This window comes from Littorina saxatilis, linkage group LG4, assembly GCF_037325665.1.
Source record: "Littorina saxatilis isolate snail1 linkage group LG4, US_GU_Lsax_2.0, whole genome shotgun sequence".
Classification (NCBI taxonomy): Eukaryota; Metazoa; Mollusca; class Gastropoda; order Littorinimorpha; family Littorinidae; genus Littorina; species Littorina saxatilis.
The window spans coordinates 8,476,123-8,496,933 of record NC_090248.1 but is presented as its reverse complement, the minus strand read 5'-3'; the positions used below and the strand labels follow the sequence as shown (position 1 = coordinate 8,496,933).

The 20,811-nt window shown below is 43.1% G+C and overlaps 1 protein-coding gene and 1 long non-coding RNA gene across 2 annotated transcripts in view; one reads left to right on the top strand and one right to left on the bottom strand.

Annotated features, from left to right (window-relative positions):
- Positions 1–10,785: 10,785 nt before the first annotated feature.
- On the top strand, positions 10,786–13,761 carry LOC138963887 (uncharacterized). Its single transcript, XR_011454956.1, has 2 exons — positions 10,786–12,869; positions 13,246–13,761. It is a non-coding gene; the product is annotated as an uncharacterized lncRNA (long non-coding RNA).
- The window catches only part of LOC138963886 (slowpoke-binding protein-like), a 30,343-nt gene continuing 23,293 nt past the window's right edge, over positions 13,762–20,811 (bottom strand). Inside the window, exons 13-14 of the mRNA XM_070335735.1 lie at positions 19,148–19,212; positions 13,762–17,556 (exon numbers count right to left, since the gene is read on the bottom strand). Of these exons, the coding sequence (XP_070191836.1) occupies positions 17,259–17,556; positions 19,148–19,212 (363 nt within the window). The 3' untranslated portion in view covers positions 13,762–17,258. The remainder of the gene's footprint in view (positions 17,557–19,147; positions 19,213–20,811) is intronic.

Genomic DNA, 20,811 nt, shown 5'->3' with positions numbered 1-20,811 from the left:
CCATTGGTGGCTCTGTGGTAGCATCACTGATGGGCGCAGTGGCTTGGTGGTAAGACATGGGCTTCCTAATCGGGAGGTCGTGAGTTCGAATCCCGGTCACTGCCGCCTGGTGGGTTAAGAGTGGAGATTTGTCCGATCTCCCAGGTCAACTTATGTGCAGACCTGCTAGTGACTTAACCCCCTTTGTGTGTACACGCAAGCAAATATCCTGTAATCCATGTCAGAGTTCGGTGGGTTATAGAAAACACGAAAATACCCAGCATGCCTCCCCCGAAATCGGCGTATGCTGCCTGCATGGCGGGGTAAAAACGGTCATACACGTAAAAATCCACTCGTGCTAAAACATGAGTGAATGTGGGAGTTTCAGCCCATGAACGAAGAAGAAGTAGCATCACTGTTGACCTTTCCCTTGCCTTCTCTTTGCAGCAGACACTGGAAACAACGACCGCAACAACGAAATCGACAAACAATACCAGACGAAAACCAGGATCTCAAAACCAGTTCATCTTTGTTTATCTGTGCTTTTTTTAAATGGTGACTATATAGTTATTGTTATCATGTATCTAACGTACGTGTCAACCGGTAAACGAACAAGCCTACGGGTATACAATCAGCCATAGCCCCAAACCCCACACCAACCGGGCAGCCCCAAACCCCACACCAACCAGCCCCAAACCCCACACCAACCAGCCCCAAACCCCACACCAACCAGCCCCAAACCCCACACCAACCAGCCCCAAACCCCACACCAACCAGCCCCAAACCCCACACCAACCAGCCACAAACCCCACACCAACCAGCCCCAAACCCCACACCAACCAGCCCCAAACCCCACACCAACCAGCCCCAAACCTCACACCAACCAGCCCCAAACCCCACACCAACCAGCCCCAAACCCCACACCAACCAGCCACAAACCCCACACCAACCAGCCACAAAATAAAACAAACAGACAAACCGTGAAACACAAATTCCAAGTAAGCTCAGATGATGAAGAACACAAAAAGAACACACACAAAAAATCACATAAACATGCAATTTCTTTCTTTCTTTCTTTATTTGAATTGGTGTTTAACGTCGTTTTCAACCACGAAGGTTATATCGCGACGAAAACATGCAATAACTTCATGACATTATATAAATAAAGAATAGAAATATTCGAAGTGTATATATAATGTGCTATAAAACATCCTCCGTTGACACAAAGAATGCATAATAAAACTAAAACGCACATATAATCCGAATGAGCATGAAGCATTAAGCATGACTCTTTTTGACATTAATGATTTGTGTACATGTGTATGTATAGACAACTCACAAGCGAACACAACCCATCACTCATCCTATTCCTTCACACTTTACTTTCATTTTCAATAACATTTGTTTTTCAGAAGTTGATTGAAGAATACCGGGAAGACATTATATACATGATATAACTTGTAGTCTGCATGAATGATAGTACAAGTTCACTGCAAGTATGCACTGACTGTCACTTGTGCAAAATTTATAGGTGAGGTAAACAACAGATGCAGCAAACTCTTAACTTAGCCCCATGGAACTGACACTCTCTCGATCTGTACATCTGACAAAAGCCTTCGACATGGAGAATTTTAGAGACAGATCGTAGAAGCAAACGATCAACACGGTAATCGCACTGTTACAAAAGAACGGACACAGAAAGGGACTTGACCTGTACATTTTTAGAGTTTATCTTGTCTGATTTAGCCACAAGATATGTTATCAGTGCAGACACACCATATCTTCATAAGAAAAGAAGAAAACCCCAGAGCAGTGATTGCATGGAGCAGCCTTGTCATGACATGCTGTAAAATGCAGAAAATAGTGACTCATCATTGAGCAATTAAGTTATCTGAGTGTTTACTCTGTGAAGAAGCAACTCGCATATATATCGCTTTATATGGAAAAGCCTCTCCTACAAAAAGAGAGAGAAGAAGAAAAGACAGAATTGCTTGAGAATCTGAACTTGGAGCAAAAGATAATTGTTGAGAAAAACAACTCACACTATTATTGTCAATGTCAGACACACCTTCCCTGGGGAAAACAATAACTTACAGGCAGAGACTGACGCTTGTCATGTATGTTCACTTCAGGATTGTGCAAAACGCGTTAACGGGATCTCAAAGAAAAACATGAAAGACAGAACAGTTTTTTGTAAATATAATTATTCAAGCAAATATCGCCTATACCCCTGTCAGCAAAATTGCACCCTGACCAAAAAGCTTACGAACTACGCAGAAACAATTGTTCTAAAGGTCACTGTAAATAACTTTTGATATACTGTTTTAACACATATAATAATTCTGTAACTAAATATATTCAGATACGTATCAGAGATATACAAACAACATCAACAACCATAACAATGTCACATTTAGAGCTTTCTTGCAAAATTAAGTCATCTCCCTCTCTGTTCATAGGTACAGAACATAAAAATAAAATAAAAGAAAAGAGAATAAAAATAAAAACATGTAGAAAGAGAGAATGCTTCACATCCTACACTACTACAGGCTAAATATTTCGCCTCTTAAGGACCAGATATGGGTTATATGATAATTTGAGTTGTACGCCCTCACAGCTTTTGATGAGATACACAAGTGTGGTATCAGCCATCTGCACTTATGGCAGAATGACCGAGGTCTTTTAGTGCCATTGTGGTGAGGGGGTAGGACATTGCTTCCGTCTCTGGGTCTGCACATAAAGTTGACCCGTGTCCGTCCCAGCCCGAATTCGAACCTGCGACCTTCCGATCACAAGTCCAGTGCTCTACCAACTGAGCTACCAGCCCCCCCTGAGGTACATGTATATTTTAAGCAAGGCGACATACTGAAGACAGAAATGCTACAGTCCTCGTTTGCATACAGTACGATTAATGTGAATGGAGACTAATTTTCCATTGCAGAATTCTTTGTTGCTCTACATCGACCTATCTTATAAATCCTTCATCCCAACAAAACACTCAAGCCAGGGAACAGCATCGTTATCTTAAGAGTACATACAGTGAAACCCCTCATTTAAAACCTCCACAAATCAGAAAAATTTGAATCTTAACAAGTCGCGTAAGGCGAAATTACTACATTTAGTCAAGCTGTGGAACTCACAGAATGAAACTGAACGTAGTCCGCCGCTAGTACAAAAGGCAGCGAAAGTGACGAGCCTGTTTGGCGCGGTAGCGATTGCGCTGTGCTTTACTGTACCTCTCTTCGTTTTAACTTTCTGAGCGTGTTTTTAATCCAAACATATCATATCTATATGTTTTTGGAATCAGGAACCGACAAGGAATAAGATGAAATAGTTTTTAAAACGATTTCGAAAATTTAATTTTGATCATAATTTTTATATTTTTAATTTTCAGAGCTTGTTTTTAATCCGAATATAACAAATTTATATGTTTTTGGAATCAGAAAATGACGAAGAATAAGATGAAATTGTTTTTGGATCGTTTAATAAAAAATAATTTTAATTACAAGTTTCCGATTTTTAATGACCAAACTCACTCATTAGTTTTTAAGCCACCAAGCTGAAATGCAATACCAAACCCCGGCCTTCGTCGAAGATTGCTTTGCCAAAATTTCAATCAATTTAATTGAAAAATGAGGGTGTGACAGTGCCGCCTCAACTTTTACAAAAAGCCGGATATGACATCATCAAAGGTATTTATCGAAAAAATGAAAAAAACGTCCGGGGATATCGTACCCAGGAACTCTCATGTCAAATTTCATAAAGATCGGTCCAGTAGTTTAGTCTGAATCGCTCTACACACACACACAGACAGACAGACAGACACACACACACACACACACATACACCACGACCCTCGTCTCGATTCCCCCCTCTATGTTAAAACATTTAGTCAAAACTTGACTAAATGTAAAAAGGAGAAACCAGTCTTAAAATGAAGGTAAATTTACAGAGGTTATGAACAGGAAATGTGAAAAAATCGGTCTCTTAAATTGGGGGGTCTTAAATGGGAGGTACCACCGTACAAAATTAATAATCCATGAAATTAAAAAAATCGAAGTGTTTCGTTTAGAAAACAAAACCAGACCATCGACATGACCATAGCAATGCAATCAAAATGCAAAGCACTTGAGATAATGTAAAACTTGTTAAATAAATAGGAATAACGGTAAGGCCTGAGCCGTCAAACCTAGGGACTGTATGCTTTATTAGATATCAAGCGTATTCCCTCACCTACAACCCAACACCTTTGATTTTGGAATGGTACATAACACAAAGGGATGTGCAACATTTCACATGGAATTCAAATGATTATGGATATTTTAGTTCCAACAGTGAGACAGTCAAGCTTGAGCACATGAACTACAATAGAAGTATGGAAATACAGCTCTAGTCAGGAGAAGCAAAACCCACAAGCCATTCATTCACACTGCATTAAAAGTTTATGTGTAAAAAATAATAATAATATAATAAGGGCATTTATATGGCGCAAATTCTAAAATAGTTCTAAGCACCTTACAATCAATCTTAAATATAATTATGTATGTTTTCATTTACCGCATGCAGCCACAACCTTTTACATCTTTGTATTTTACCAGTGCTGAATGCACGTCAATAAACTTGACAAAGACGAGTTAAGTTGCATAATGGTTCAAACACTCTTCCAGCTCCTCAAAACATTAACAATGTCAATGATAACTGTTCTTCTTGATTATTAAAACAAAATCCAAAAACAAAGAGACTGCCAATGATCCAAAATTCAGAATAAAAAAACAAGAAAGGTAGGTTGTTGGAACGTTTGTTATTGACAAAATTGCAGGGACTTCTGTCGTTTGCAAAATCATCGCCATGTTCTAGTGAATAACAAACGTTCCAACAACCTACCTTTCTTGTTTTTTAATTCTTGATTATTAGTTATAGTCACGGTGGTAAACTTAACCAAAAAACAAGTCGCGTAAGGCGAAAATACAATATTTAGTCAAGTAGCTGTCGAACTCACTGAATGAAAGTGAACGCAATGCCATTTTTCAGCAAGACCGTATACTCGTAGCATCGTCAGTCCACCGCTCATGGCAAAGGCAGTGAAATTGACAAGAAGAGCGGGGTAGCAGTTGCGCTAAGAAGGATAGCACGCTTTTCTGTACCTCTCTTTGTTTTAACTTTCTGGGCGTGTTTTTAATCCAAACATATCATATCTATATGTTTTTGGAATCAGGAACCGACAAGGAATAAGATGAAAGTGTTTTTAAATTGATTTGGACAATTTAATTTTGATAATAATTTTTATATATTTAATTTTCAGAGCTTGTTTTTAATCCGAATATAACATATTTATATGTTTTTGGAATCAGCAAATGATGGAGAATAAGATAAACGTAAATTTGGATCGTTTTATAAATTTTTATTTTTTTTTACAATTTTCAGATTTTTAATGACCAAAGTCATTAATTAATTTTTAAGCCACCAAGCTGAAATGCAATACCGAACCCCGGGCTTCGTCGAAGATTACTTGACCAAAATTTCAACCATTTTGGTTGAAAAATGAGGGCGTGACAGTGCCGCCTCAACTTTCACGAAAAGCCGGATATGACGTCATCAAAGACATTTATCAAAAAAATGAAAAAAACGTATGGGGATTTCATACCCAGGAACTCTCATGTCAAATTTCATAAAGATCGGTCCAGTAGTTTAGTCTGAATCGCTCTACACACACACACACACAGACACACAGACAGACAGACGCACATACACCACGACCCTCGTTTCGATTCCCCCTCGATGTTAAAATATTTAGTCAAAACTTGACTAAATATAAAAACAACAACAGAATTGAAAATTTTCATCTAAATTTTAATTTGATTATATACTTACCCAACTCACATACAGCAATTTACTCCAGTTTAGTGCTAGGACGCTGAATAGCATCGCCTTGGTAACAAGGGGAGGTCACCCTAAAAAAGAGCTACCTTGACCCCTTAACATGACAAAGTCACGCGTGACTTCCTGACCTTGCCGCCATCTTTGAATCATTCAATCGAAAGCGAACATAGAAAAATTTCCCTCTTTTTTAGGAAAAAACCCCCATAAAAACCCCAAAAGCGGGGCAGGCGGGCGGGTATCAACTATGTGAGTTGGGTAAGTATATAATCAAATTAAAATTTAGATGAAAATTTTCAATTAAATTACATTCTTATCCCAACTCACATACAGCAGAATGCTAATGAAGGAGGTGGGAAAACAAAATTCCACTTGTCCAGCAGCGACAAAGGCTGGTAGGGAGCTACTGCCACCATGACGAGTGCTGGCCACATCTCGCAGGTAAAAGTTGATGAAAACGCCCTGCGATTTCCAGTAGGCAGCGTCTAAGACCTCTGCCAGCACGCCTGAGCGGAGGACTGCCAGAGAAGTAGCCCAGGCTCTGGCTTCATGAGTTCTTGACAACTTCATAGGAAGGACAGAATGCCCAATCCCAACTTGTCTGTGCCACCACGCATACGCTTGTTTAATAAGCGTAGAGACCCATCTTACCAAAGTGACCCGCGACAAGACCTTGCTCCTTTCAGTGCCAACTGAGGTGAAGAGCAGTTTTTGGTCCCTAGACCTAATGGGCGAGGTACGGGATAAGTAGCTGGTAAGAGTACAAACAGGACAATTGACCATATCAGGGTCACCAGACGCAAGAATCCTACTTAAAGGAGGAATGCGAATAACAGAGGAGGACAGACCTTGTTTTGGTTTTGGCAAGGAACTCCGGCCGAAATCTTAAAACAAAAGAGCCATAGCTCTCAAAAGAAATATCCTTAGCCAGGCCTGAAAGAGCGTGCACCTCACCGCCTCCACGGGCAGAGGCTAACAAAACGAGGAACAAGGCTTTACGAGTCAAGTTAGCTAAGCTCGCTGAAGCTAAAGGTTCGAAATCCGAAGAGGCTAGAAACTTGAGTACCAAAAAAATAAGTCCCACGCGGGAAGAGGGGACTTAGCCTTCGTAAAACCAATCGCTGCCCCCTTAAGAACACTAGCAATTACACCGCCCAGGTTAATGCTATGCCCTAATTGCTTCAGAGTAGAAGAAATGGCTGAGCGCCTGACTCTCAAAAAAAAGAAGGAGCCAAGCCCTGAGCAGCCAAACACGAGAGATGATTTGCTACATGCATAGAGCGAGGTGAAGTAGCAGTAACTCCATTCTCCGAGCACCACTTTGTCCAAGCTGACCAGTGTGACGCATAAACAGTGCTGGTCGATTCCCTGTGGGCCTTTTGGACAAAGCCTAAAGTAGCGTCTGAGGAGCCAGAACGGCGCAGCGACCTAGAAAGAATGGAGGGCCGTCTGCGAGGCGAAGGAGGACGGGGAACCAATGTTGGCTGGGCCACCAAGGGGCCACCAACACCAAGCAAGGCTGTCCCCGCTCCGCCTTCCTGAGAACCTTTCCCAAGAGATGAAAAGGGGGGAAAGCATAGGCTCAGACGCGACCAGTTTACTTCGAGGGCGTCTGTTTCCCTCCCCTCTGGGTCTGGAAAGGGGGAGATAAAGACCTGAAGCCTGCAGGAGAATCTTGTCACAAACAGATCGACTGTAGGCTTGCCGAAATGCCACCCAGACGTTGTAGGACCTGATGAGTCAGAGACTACTCCGTGTGCATCGTACACTACGGGCGACTGAAGTAGTCCGCAAGAACGTTGAGTATGCCTGGGACGTACTTCGCTGACAACAGAATAAGGTGCTGGCTGCCCCAGGCAAGAATCTGACCTGACCTGACAGAAGAGCGAGAGACAAAGTGCCTCCCTGTTTGTTGAAATAGGCCGCCATGGTCGTGTTGTCTGTGCGAACCCCAATTTATTCGTTCCTGACCATAGACAGAAACGATTGGAGTCCCAGGAAAACAGCCTCTAACTCTAGGGCATTAATGTGCCCCCCACTCTGCGTCTCGTTCCACAGACCTGACGCAGTGTGAACAGAAAGATAGGCACCCCAGCCCTCCATAGACGCGTCTGTGAACAGAAACTCGTCCGGGGGGGGGGGGGGGGGGGGGGGGGGGGCAAACGAAATTGGCACTCCCTGTAAAATCCCAGGGAGCAGCCACTGCCTCGTTGTGTGCCGACACCAGCTTTCAAGAGAGACTACTGTCTCCCAGCCCTGAAGAGAAGGCTTCCACAGCGAACTCAGGGCAGCCTGAAATGGCCGCTTGTGGACTCTGCCTAAGGGCACAAGAGTGGCCATCGATTCCATTTGGCCAAAAAGAGAGGTCAGAACACGAACAGCCGCTCTCTTTATCAAGGACAGAGTACGAAACAGACTTTGCAACCTGTCCACCCTTCTCTGTGAAGGGCGTACCCGCCAAACGACGGTGTATGTCTTTGCGTGTGGAAGAAAAACAACCCCAATGCTAAAAACGTCTGTGCCAAACCTAGGCTTAGCCACATGATGGTGATTAGTTCTTTCCGTAACCTCTTAGAAAGAAAAGCTGAAACTAAGGAATTCCTGCGAGTCCTTTGTGCTGCGCAGCGAAAGTCGCTGACAGAAGCCACTGCCTCAAGAGGTAGGCTTAGCCGGAAAAGTTCCGACTGAGAGGTTACGAGCAATGGCTCAGTGAGCCTAAAAATTTAGTCAGAATGTGAGCCCATAATTTGGACATGTTCTGGCGACTTGTCAGAAACCAAAGCTTATGACCCTGATGAGAAAGCGCAATTCTGTAAGCCGTAAAAGCTGAGAAAGTTTTAACAGCTTGCCTTGTTTTTCACCACAGAGGCAAAAAACAAAAATTGAGGCCTTAGCAACTTCACCCTAGAAGGTGAAAAATAAGAGGTATGCCGCACCAAATGTGGTGAGTGAGAGAAATCTGTATTGACATTGTGTGACTGTGTCAATAGAATTATAATTTCTAGCGCCTGTATTGCGTCGTAGGCTGTTATCGTAGGTATGACGTAGGTTTCAGGGTTTCGTCATTTCACAGACAGGGGTGTCAGCTTGTGTCTATCGGTTACGTCTGCGTGTTCGGTTTGAATGAAAACACACAGACTATGCATTTGTTTGAATATTCCTGAATGGGGAATGCTTAGTTTTGTTCTTAATAAGTTAAATTAGTTTAGATCGTATTGATAAAATAATATTTGGGGTGGCGACGCATAATCAAGCAGCGTCATATAGGACCCTCTCCCCCCTTCCCCTTTTCCCGACTAAAATGAGTAAAAGTTGTAATGAACTCGGCCAAAGTTGAAACAAACGCGCACTTGTGGCCTGGACTGGCAGAGAAAGAACATGTCAAGCCTTGCCGGCCTTGGGATGAATTATGCATAAATTTGTGATGCATTTGTGAAGTGAAAGAGTGTGTGTTGGTGTGTACCAATTGGAGTGATGGAGTGTGTGTTGGCTGGATGTCCTGGAACCGAATGCTGTGAACCAGGGAGTGTTTCGTGTCCAGAGATGATGTAGACCAGGTGAGAATAGACCTTTTGTTATCGGTACATCTTCTTTGGAATTGGCACAATAATTTGATTGTTCTTTAGTCATGTGAATGTGTGGAATTAGATCTCAGCAAGCACAGAAAGTTGGTCCTCTCTCGGACCAATATTGGATTTGGCTAAATGGTCTGTTGTTTTGTCTGGAAATTGACAGCTGTAATAAAATGATGTGTAATTAACAACAGAAGAGTAGGCCAACGATAAGATTGAGAAAACCAAACATGCATGATGTAATACTGGAACTTGAAATTGTAACTGTGTTTCCGGTTATGATGACTGTGTGAGATGATACTTTGATATGAATTGTCGTTTCGGTGATTACTGACTTTGCTTTTACTTTTTGTTTTCCCAGCCGAGCGGACTCTTGGTGGGATAGCGTGTATAGCGTAGTGTATGTTTTACTACTGTGTTTAGCATAGTGTGTATAGCATAGTATGTTTTACTACCGTGTATGTATAGCATAGCGTGTTTTACTACCGTGTAGGTATAGCATAGCGTGTTTTACTACCGTGCATGTATACCATAGCGTGTTTTCCTACCGTGTATGTATAGCATAGCGTGTTTTACTACCGTGTATGTTTAGCATAGCGTGTTTTACCACCGTGTTTAATAGCGTGTTTTAGAGCACACGTTACACCAGTGACTTTATAGTGTTGTGGCAACAGAACTTTTTTCGAAGTAGAGATTTGCCTCACCCCACTTCTGATACCACATTTTGGAGTATGTGTTTCCACCTTTTTCAGACTAAGTGTTGAAAATGTTTATTGAAAAGTAGCATTAGTCTGACGAACCTATTTTTAACTTTTATTTTAAATGCTTGGTGATTGTGTGCGTGAGTGTTATGCAATAAAGAGGACAGAGAACATCATTCAATGTATTCAAACTTTTTATTGTTTGTGTACTCTCTCCCTCTCGTTTTTTTGTAATTGCAACACCCGCATGCGCTCCACCACATTTTGGCGTCGCCGACAGGATAGATAAGTGGACACATATTTTGAGAATAGAAAGTAGTACGGTAGTACACGAGTAGTTTAGGTATACACGCTATCCCACCCGTCACCAACCTGGAACCACCCGTCACCACCCGTCACCAACCTGGAACCACCCGTCACCAACCTGGAACCACCCGTCACCAACCTGGACCCACCCGTCACCAACCTGGAACCACCCGTCACCAACCTGGAACCACCGTCACCAACCTGGAACGACCCGGTGATGGACGGACTTTGGAGGAGAGACTCCAGCTCGACTATCGACCAACCCCAGGGAGTGGACGACTTTAACACCGTCAATTTCCGAGGATCTGTGGTGACTGTGTTTGTTTCTGCACGTGCCAGTAATGTGAAAGGACATTTAGTGGAACGTATCGACGGCCAACGGTGAGTGGAATTTTTAAATATCTTCCACAGAGGAACAGTGGCTGATGCGGAACAGGCGTCCTGATACCGTGTACGTTCTGTATATCTGCTTTATCATGTCTTGCTACTGACCCGGTAGTGACATTTTGCTGAATTCATGGACTTGTGGGTCTAGTGAGCATTACTGCATATTTGCCTCATTTGTGTGCTGTGTTTATGTTCAAGCATTTTGTATACATTTGAGCAGAATAGTGTCACTTGTGTGATAATGTTGTTTTATTGTTCACCATGAGCGACGGTGAGATGGAAGATGCAGTGGGGGGTAGTCCCATGAGCAACCCCACAGTGTCTTCTCACCGGGATCGCCCTGAAACGTTAGCGACGGTGAGATGGAAGATGCAGTGGGGGGTAGTCCCATGAGCAACCCCACAGTGTCTTCTCACCGGGATCGCCCTGAGCGACGGTGAGATGGAAGATGCAGTGGGGGGTAGTCCCATGAGCAACCCCACAGTGTCTTCTCACCGGGATCGCCCTGAAACGGTAACCATGCGAAGTCTGGGGCTTGGGTTATGCGTTGCTAGTTAATTTGTTTTAAGCAAACATGGTGAGCAACATTTAATTGTTGAAATACCAAATATCAAAAATATCAAACATATCGAACATATTGGGAGGGAAGGATATATCTACATATTATTAAATGTTATATACTAACTTGTACAAGGAACCCCGCACAGTGCATTCGCGTGCAGTTGACGTACTCCCTCGGTTCCTTCGGATCATGGAAACATTATTGGATTCTTAGGGAGTGGGTTCAAGTAAAGTTGGGGAGCAGCTGTTCTGTGTTGCCTATTGTTTAGAGCAGGTTAGGCATGTAAATATGTTCTAAGGTTACTTTGTTGTGAAAAAAATTTGGCGTCCTTGACAGTACGTTGTTCTCTGTCCTCGGGATCATTTTCTTTTATTATTCAATGAGAATTTCCCCCCCCCCCCCCCCCCACCTCCTGATCTGTGTCATCAACAAGTCGAAGTCTTTGTTAGCAATAGTTTCGGTACAGTCAATGCATCTTTAAATAGTGGTTGACATGTAGGTTCGAAATGTGTTAACAGTTTCGGTACAGTCAATGCATCTTTAAATAGTGGTTGACATGTAGGTTCGAAATGTGTTGATAGTTTCGGTACAGTCAATGCATCTTTAAATAGTGGTTGACATGTAGGTTCGACATGTGGTAATAGTTTCGGTACAGTCAATGCATCTTTAAATAGTGGTTGACGTGTAGGTTCGAAATGTGTTACTCAGGATTAGCTTTTGTGACTGAGACTTGCGACGGTTGAGGATACAGGTTAGCCCAATTTGAGTTTTGATTGGTTGTTGAAACTTCTTTGATGGTTAGGTTTTAACATCATGTTTTTGTTTCCAAGACATGCCTTCAGGAGAAGTCATGCTAAGTTGGGGAGAATGTGGTGAGTGAGAGAAATCTGTATTGACATTGTGTGACTGTGTCAATAGAATTATAATTTCTAGCGCCTGTATTGCGTCGTAGGCTGTTATCGTAGGTATGACGTAGGTTTCAGGGTTTCGTCATTTCACAGACAGGGGTGTCAGCTTGTGTCTATCGGTTACGTCTGCGTGTTCGGTTTGAATGAAAACACACAGACTATGCATTTGTTTGAATATTCCTGAATGGGGAATGCTTAGTTTTGTTCTTAATAAGTTAAATTAGTTTAGATCGTATTGATAAAATAATATTTGGGGTGGCGACGCATAATCAAGCAGCGTCATATAGGACCCTCTCCCCCCTTCCCCTTTTCCCGACCAAAATGAGTAAAAGTTGTAATGAACTCGGCCAAAGTTGAAACAAACGCGCACTTGTGGCCTGGACTGGCAGAGAAAGAACATGTCAAGCCTTGCCGGCCTTGGGATGAATTATGCATAAATTTGTGATGCATTTGTGAAGTGAAAGAGTGTGTGTTGGTGTGTACCAATTGGAGTGATGGAGTGTGTGTTGGCTGGATGTCCTGGAACCGAATGCTGTGAACCAGGGAGTGTTTCGTGTCCAGAGATGATGTAGACCAGGTGAGAATAGACCTTTTGTTATCGGTACATCTTCTTTGGAATTGGCACAATAATTTGATTGTTCTTTAGTCATGTGAATGTGTGGAATTAGATCTCAGCAAGCACAGAAAGTTGGTCCTCTCTCGGACCAATATTGGATTTGACTAAATGGTCTGTTGTTTTGTCTGGAAATTGACAGTTGTAATAAAATGATGTGTAATTAACAACAGAAGAGAAGGCCAACGATAAGATTGAGAAAACCAAACATGCATGATGTAATACTGGAACTTGAAATTGTAACTGTGTTTCCGGTTATGATGACTGTGTGAGATGATACTTTGATATGAATTGTCGTTTCGGTGATTACTGACTTTGCTTTTACTTTTTGTTTTCCCAGCCGAGCGGACTCTTGGTGGGATAGCGTGTATAGTGTATGTGTATGTTTTACTACTGTGTTTAGCATAGTGTGTATAGCATAGTATGTTTTACTACCGTGTATGTATAGCATAGCGTGTTTTACTACCGTGTAGGTATAGCATAGCGTGTTTTACTACCGTGCATGTATACCATAGCGTGTTTTCCTACCGTGTATGTATAGCATAGCGTGTTTTACTACCGTGTATGTTTAGCATAGCGTGTTTTACCACCGTGTTTAATAGCGTGTTTTAGAGCACACGTTACACCAGTGACTTTATAGTGTTGTGGCAACAGAACTTTTTCGAAGTAGAGATTTGCCTCACCCCACTTCTGACACCACATTTTGGAGTATGTGTTTCCACCTTTTTCAGACTAAGTGTTGAAAATGTTTATTGAAAAGTAGCATTAGTCTGACGAACCTATTTTTAACTTTTATTTTAAATGCTTGGTGATTGTGTGCGTGAGTGTTATGCAATAAAGAGGACAGAGAACATCATTCAATGTATTCAAACTTTTTATTGTTTGTGTACTCTCTCCCTCTCGTTTTTTTGTAATTGCAACACCCGCGTGCGCTCCACCACACAAAGATGGGCGTACATACCGCGAAGCTGCCTAAGGCAGAGGGTTTAACCCAATGTGTGTTTGCTTAGCTCCGCATCTTGCCTAAATAAAGGCCAAATGTGGCCAGCCGACGCAGATCACAGCTTCTCCCAGAAGATGGACCACAAAAAGCAAAGAGCGGAGTAGATCCGCCTCTTGTTTGCAACCTGAGCCAAGCAATGTGCCAAGAAAAGCGCTGGGAGGCTCCGCTGTTCAAAAGACTTTAGCCAAAGCAGCTAGAAGCGACATGACATCCTTCTCCCGTGCGTCACGACGAAACTCGAAGTTAACAAGAGCAGAGAAGATAGAGCTCTATAAAAAAATCTTGCAAAGTTTCCTAAACAGAGGATAACTTGAAAAGATCATGTGCTTATTCCCCCAGAGACAAGAAAGAGGACTCAGTATAACATACTGTTCTACTGTAGCCGTCTTCCCTACCAGAATAGTGACAACTTTCTCTACCGCATCGTCACGAAACCTGAATGGGTCTAATGACGACGCGATCAATCTCGCCAGAGATCTCTGCAAAGTCTCAGAGAGAGACGATAACTCAAGCAAACGTAAGCCAGTTACTCCAAAGACAAAAGAGAATTCTCCGAAAACGGGACTACTCTGTCTCTGCTGTATCATCTTGCCTAAGGACTGCAAGTTCCGGAAAAGTGAAACGAGGCAAGGCAAACGAGCCAATCAAATTGACTGAAATATGCAGCAGTGTAAACCTCTTAGCCAAACCAGCAGGCAAAGCTGAGGCTAAAAACAAAGAAGCACGGTAAGGCTGCGCTGAATCAGGAGCCAGACCTTGTGCTGTTAACCACGGTACAGCGTGAAACGCACCGCCATACTGCCCAGTAGTCAGTAGCATAGACAGCTCAAACGCTACCAACGGGAATTTCCGAAAACGGGAATTTCCGAAAACGGAACTGGTGTTACCAGTCCTTCGCAGAACGGGAATCCCCCAAAGCGGAAGGAGGTTGGGCAACAAACCTACAAGTGTTGCCGCACACTCCTCGAACTACCGTGAAGTAACTTCCGCCGCCAAAGCCAGTGCTAGCGGAAGTTCAACCAGTACACGGAAGTTGGCATCTTCGTCAACCTGAACAGAAGCACCAAAATCCGACTCATAATCCCGCACATCCGTGCAACAAGGCAACGAACTTCCGCCCTGACTACAATAGTCAGGCGAAGCGTAACCCAGAAGAGACGACACACGAGGGATGCGATACCCAAGCAGTGTGTCCCTAGGGACTGCTTTCCTGCCCAGAGGGCGGAAGCGGGGAATGACACCCCCTCCTCAAAATACCGTGAAGCCACTTCCTCCGCTAAAGCCAGAGCTTGCGGAAGCCGGCTTAGTCGGTATGCGGAAGTTGACATCTTCGTCACCCTGGACGGAAGTGCCAAAATCCGACTCATAGTCCCTCACTTCCGTGAAGTCAGGCAAGACACTTCCGCCGTGACTACCATAGTCCGACGAAGTGTCGCCCGGAAGAGACGCCCACGAGGGATTTTATACCCAAGCGGTACGTCCCTAGGGACTGCTTCCTGCCTGAAAGGCGGAAGCGGGGAAAGCTGTGAAAGCTGTGCTGCCGCACCAACCGCTCCTCTAGGGAGTGTCGGAGGACGCACTTCCCCTGTTCGGTCAGAGACCGAACGCGTGTCTGGGCTTTTCCCTCGATCTAGACGTTCACTCAATCGGAACGACGTAGACCTAGGGCCTAAGCTTCGCGCACACGAACCGGTGTGGCTACTCTCTCCAAACACGCACTTCGTTTTGGCCGGAGAACCCGGTTACTGGCGAAGTATAAATACCTTGATCGTCGTCAGTCCAAGAGGCCTGGGAACGCAGCAGGGAAACACCACGGCTGCCCTCAAACGAGGCGTGAACGTCGGCGGACGTAAAAGTGGAGGAAGGCGGACACACACCCTGGCAAGGGAACGCACACCTCCCACACCGGAAGGCAAAGACACATCTCAGCCTTGGTAGACGAAAACTCGGCTGAAAGAGAGGATATCTAAGCACTCAAGGAGTGCAAAATAGCATAAACATCCTGCTTCTCGCTAACAGGGCCTGAACCGGACAAGACCGGTGAAGCAGCTGAAGGCAAACTAGGCATAGCCGGAGAATAAGGTAAGTCTATCGCACATCAAACGAGGATTTAGTCAAGGATCTGTGACTTTAATCAAAGCTTAACATGCCGAACTCTACGACTTACGAGAAGGCTTCTTTGTGGGAGAAGGCTCGGCCACCGACTTAGCATTTTTATTCTTTCCTTATCCGACATGGCGAACGGAAAAAATGTAAACAAAGCTAAGTATTCGACCAAACCTAAGTCACAAAACGATAACAAACGACAAAAAAGCTCACCCAAACACACAGTAGGAGCAGAGGGACCGTGTGCAAGTACCAAGGCAGGGTCTGACAAAGGCAGAAGTCAGACAAACCGGCTGAAAGCCGGAGCAAAATCAAAACACGTCTGTAGACACAGATCGCTGGAGAGTGAATGATTCAAAGATGGCGGCAAGGTCAGGAAGTCACGCGTGACTTTGTCATGTTAAGGGGTCAAGGTAGCTCTTTTTTAGGGTGACCTCCCCTTGTTACCAAGGCGATGCTATTCAGCGTCCTAGCACTAAACTGGAGTAAATTGCTGTATGTGAGTTGGGATAAGAATGTAATTTAATCTAACTTTTATAACTGGTTTTCACTCTCTCTGCTAAATATTGACGGTATCAGTGGACAATTTTCTTCTTGATTATTCGTAAATCCAGTGTAAACCCTGTACAGCCTTTATAACCCTGTTTCAGTGGTACTAACACAGTCTAGAGACATAGTGCTTGCTGCCGCGCCGCGCGAGCGGAGAAAATTTTCCCTCTTTATCTTTGCTGCGCTGACTGCAAAACCCCTCCACGGGGAGGTGTTTCCTGACACATCGTACATATGGGTGAACAGACAAGTCAGTGATATGATCTAAGAAACGAAGGGACGTATGGCTGCCTAAATGGCGGGGTAAAAACTGTCATACATGTAAAAGCCTTGGGAGTTTCAGCCCATGAACGAAAAAACAAAGGGATGTAAGCACTCATAATGCATAAGACATGTGCAACTGAGAAAATATCAAGCATAATGAAATGAACAAGCAACTTTCATCCTCATTTCAAACAATCCGCATAATATGCTGTCAAAAAAACCCACCTGCTTGGAGCTAAGTTATGAAAGTTGCTTGTGTGACTCCCCCGAAAGCAGCGTATGGTTGCCTAAGTGGCGGGGAAAAAACGATCATACACGTAAAAGCCGTGGGAGTTTCAGCCCATAAACGGAACAAACAAACAAACAGCTTGTGTGACGCTTTTCCTATCAGTTGATAGCTCCATCAATGTCAGAGAGCACGCACAAGCAGGTCAGCATTTAGGAGCACTTCTGTCATTAGTGATGGCCTTTTTCAACTTGGCTCCCTTCTGAATGCTGCTGAGGAGAGCTCCTCGACCCCCGCCTGAAGACGTGGATGGGGTCGCTCTGGTCGACCTTGAAGGACCTGGGGCAGGTGGGGGAGGGGGAGGAGGACCGCCAGGGGGAGGAGGGGGTGGGAGAGCACCGGGAGGAGGGGGAGGAGGGGCACCAGGTGAGGTGGGGCTGGTGGGGGAAGTGGGAGGAAAGTCAGTCATAGAGTCTCTTTGTGAGTTCCTGGATTTCCTTTTCCTGGAAGACAGAAAAATTAGATTAGATTAGATTATACAGTCCCGTGAGGTAACCCTCATGTAAATTCGGGCTGCTTTCTCATTGGGGAAAGCGAGCGGGCATACAGTATACGGCGCTACCCTTTTTTTTTCCAGAAATGAAATAACAAGAAGGGCAAAGCCCATAAGACTCACATGCTTGATCTTGACCTTTACATAGGGTCAAGGTCAAATAACTAAACCTAGCAATGACATCATACACTAAGAACTGCTTTACACATTTTTCCTACCAAAATACATGTGACCTTGACCCAAGGTCAAGGTCATCCAAGGTCATGCAACACAAAGCTGTTAATTCAAGACATAGGAAGTACAATGGTGCTTATTGGCTCTTTCTACCATGAGATATGTGACCCTCCACCACGAAATGAGTCGCATGTCACCTCGCGCGGTTCTGTTCTGGGCTTAATATAAGTCCGGGGAGTGTCTGGTAACAGTGTGAAGGTCACCTTAGTCACAGGCTTATAACTCAAACAGTTTTCGCTCTTTTCTAAAACGGTTTTCACCACCAGTAGAGCATAAAAAACTCTGTAGAAAAATTTAAAAATATGAAAATCATGCAAAGGTGACATGCGACTCATGCCGTGGTGGAGGGTCACATATGGTCACTTTTAGTGGTTCACTACCTTATTTTGGTCACATTTCATAAGGGTCAAAGTGACCTTGACCTTGATCATATGTGACCAAATGTGTCTCATGATGAAAGCATAACATGTGCCCCACATAATTTTTAAGTTTGAAACAGTTATCTTCCATAGTTCAGGGTCAAGGTCACTTCAAAATATGTATACAATCCAACTTTGAAGAGCTCCTGTGACCTTGACCTTGAAGCAAGGTAAACCAAACTGGTATCAAAAGATGGGGCTTACTTTGCCCTATATATCATATATAGGTGAGGTATTGAATCTCAAAAACTTCAGAGAAAATGGGAAAAATGTGAAAAATAGCTGTTTTTTACGCAACATTTATGGCCCCTGCGACCTTGACCTTGAAGCAAGGTCAAGATGCTATGTATGTTTTTTGGGGCCTTGTCATCATACACCATCTTGCCAAATTTGGTACTGATAGACTGAATAGTGTCCAAGAAATATCCAACGTTAAAGTTTTCCGGACGGACGTCCGGACGGACGGACGGACGGACGGGGGGGACGGACGGACGGACGACTCGGGTGAGTACATAGACTCACTTTTGCTTCGCATGTGAGTCAAAAAGTATTAAATAGATGTGAAAAATATATAGTAATATAATCAAGCATGTCTTTTGTATGCAGCAAACAATCAATACATGCATGATAGTTTTCTCCACATGATTTAGCCTTTTCTTGCTTTTGAAAAATCTTACGTATATATAATTCACAGCTGTAGATTATAACAGACTCTTCAGTTCAAAGAGTTTCCACTTTACAAAAAAAGGCTTGATTATTTGGCTTTATTTTTTTTTTACACCTACATTTTGCTTTATAAAAGAATTTACTCTCTCCCCTGGGGGACTAAGAGATAATTCTTGTAACATCATGTGTAAAGATAGGCAAACACAGTATACAAACTCATACCTGCTCATTGATTTTCCCTTTGCCATTGCTTTCAGTAGATTTTTCATTGACTGACTCATTACGATCTGCAAACAAGTACAACAAAATTGAACCACACATAAACAAAAAGTATCAGTATTACATGCCTGAACTGTTTTTTCCTGATAGCATTAACAAAAATGTACAGCAACATGCGTTCCAATGCTGACAAGATTTCAAATCAGTATCACATGCCAGTTTTTTCCAGCATAAAAAAAATGTACAGCAACGTGCCTTTCATTGCTGACAAGATTTCAAAGAGTCGGATGGCCATGGAACAAATCTAATACAACTGTCTTGAGCAGTATACAGATTGTCAATCCCTTTTTCTGTGAGAGGGGTAGTGTCCCCATCACTGTACTTTACTTGTGGTTGAACTCCATTCATTACGCCAGGGATCACACTAGCTTGAACATATCCAAACTGACATTCCTTTACAAATACGAATCCCGGCTCTCACAAATAAAAAAAGTCACTCTGTCAGATTAGCAACTCCGCCTGGATGCACCCTAAAGGTCTTTCAGCCGGTCCCAAGCCCGGATAAAGGAGGAGGGTTGGGCGTGGGGTTAGCAACTCCACCCCGCCAAAAAAACCAACTTGCTACAGAAACCGCAACAAAAAATGCGGCCCTATGCTCCACAGGGAGTCTACAGGAATAAGTCAAGTCAAGTCAGATTAGCGCTCCAACCAGGACAAAAACACATTACCGTCACGCTCATAACAAAAATACCTAACTCAGTGTTAGGCATTTCTGCAGTGAGACTACAGGGGAAGCTACTGGAAGGGTACCTGTCATGTGTTAGAGAGTATAAACTCTCAGACCATCGGAAACCATTGCCACGGTTACGTGAGGCCCCAAAAAAAAAATTGTCTGTTTAGGGTAACATGACCAAAAAAAGTAGGGTCGGTAGGTAGGTAGTTTTTGTTTTTTTTTGTTTTTTGTTTTTTTGTTTTTTTGTGTAAATGCTATGTTGGCTGAACATTCACTTCTTATATTTTGATGAATACATGTTTCAAAACTAACGTATAAATAAAACAGAGAGAAAGGGAGAGAAAGAAACGCCAAATGTCTCTTTTTAGCATTTTTACCTCTTTTTTTTTTTTTTTTTTTTTGAAATCAAAAAAAAGTTTTTGGGTCGGCGCCAAATCGATAGGGTCGGTCGGGTTACCCTAAACAGACAATTTTTTTTTTTTGGCCTAAGCAAAACTGCCATTCTCGTTTCTGAGTATGGCACTTTTCCATTTGATACATAAAGACTTGTTTGGAGAATTTGAAGGTATTCAAAAGCTTTACCGGGGTTGTTATGCAGTTGTTCTGAATGAAAATGTTGCTGTCAGCGCTTTATCTCACGTGTATACCGCTGTCAACTGCTCGAGATAGGCAATTTGAAACTTATAACTACAATGAGATTGGCAGATTGTTCAGAAACCAAAAACTTGTTTTGCCTTTCTCTCAAAACTAAAAAAAATGACATAGCCAATTATCTTATGAGCGTGACATTTGTGAGAAAAAAGTCTGTTGGATGAAATACCAAAGGTTGGTATGACCGGTTGGCGATTTTGTTTCCAGTATATTTTGGATTTTTTTCCAATCAAAAGTACCGGAAGTTTAAGTTTGACGCGACACCATTCTTCTATGAAATGCA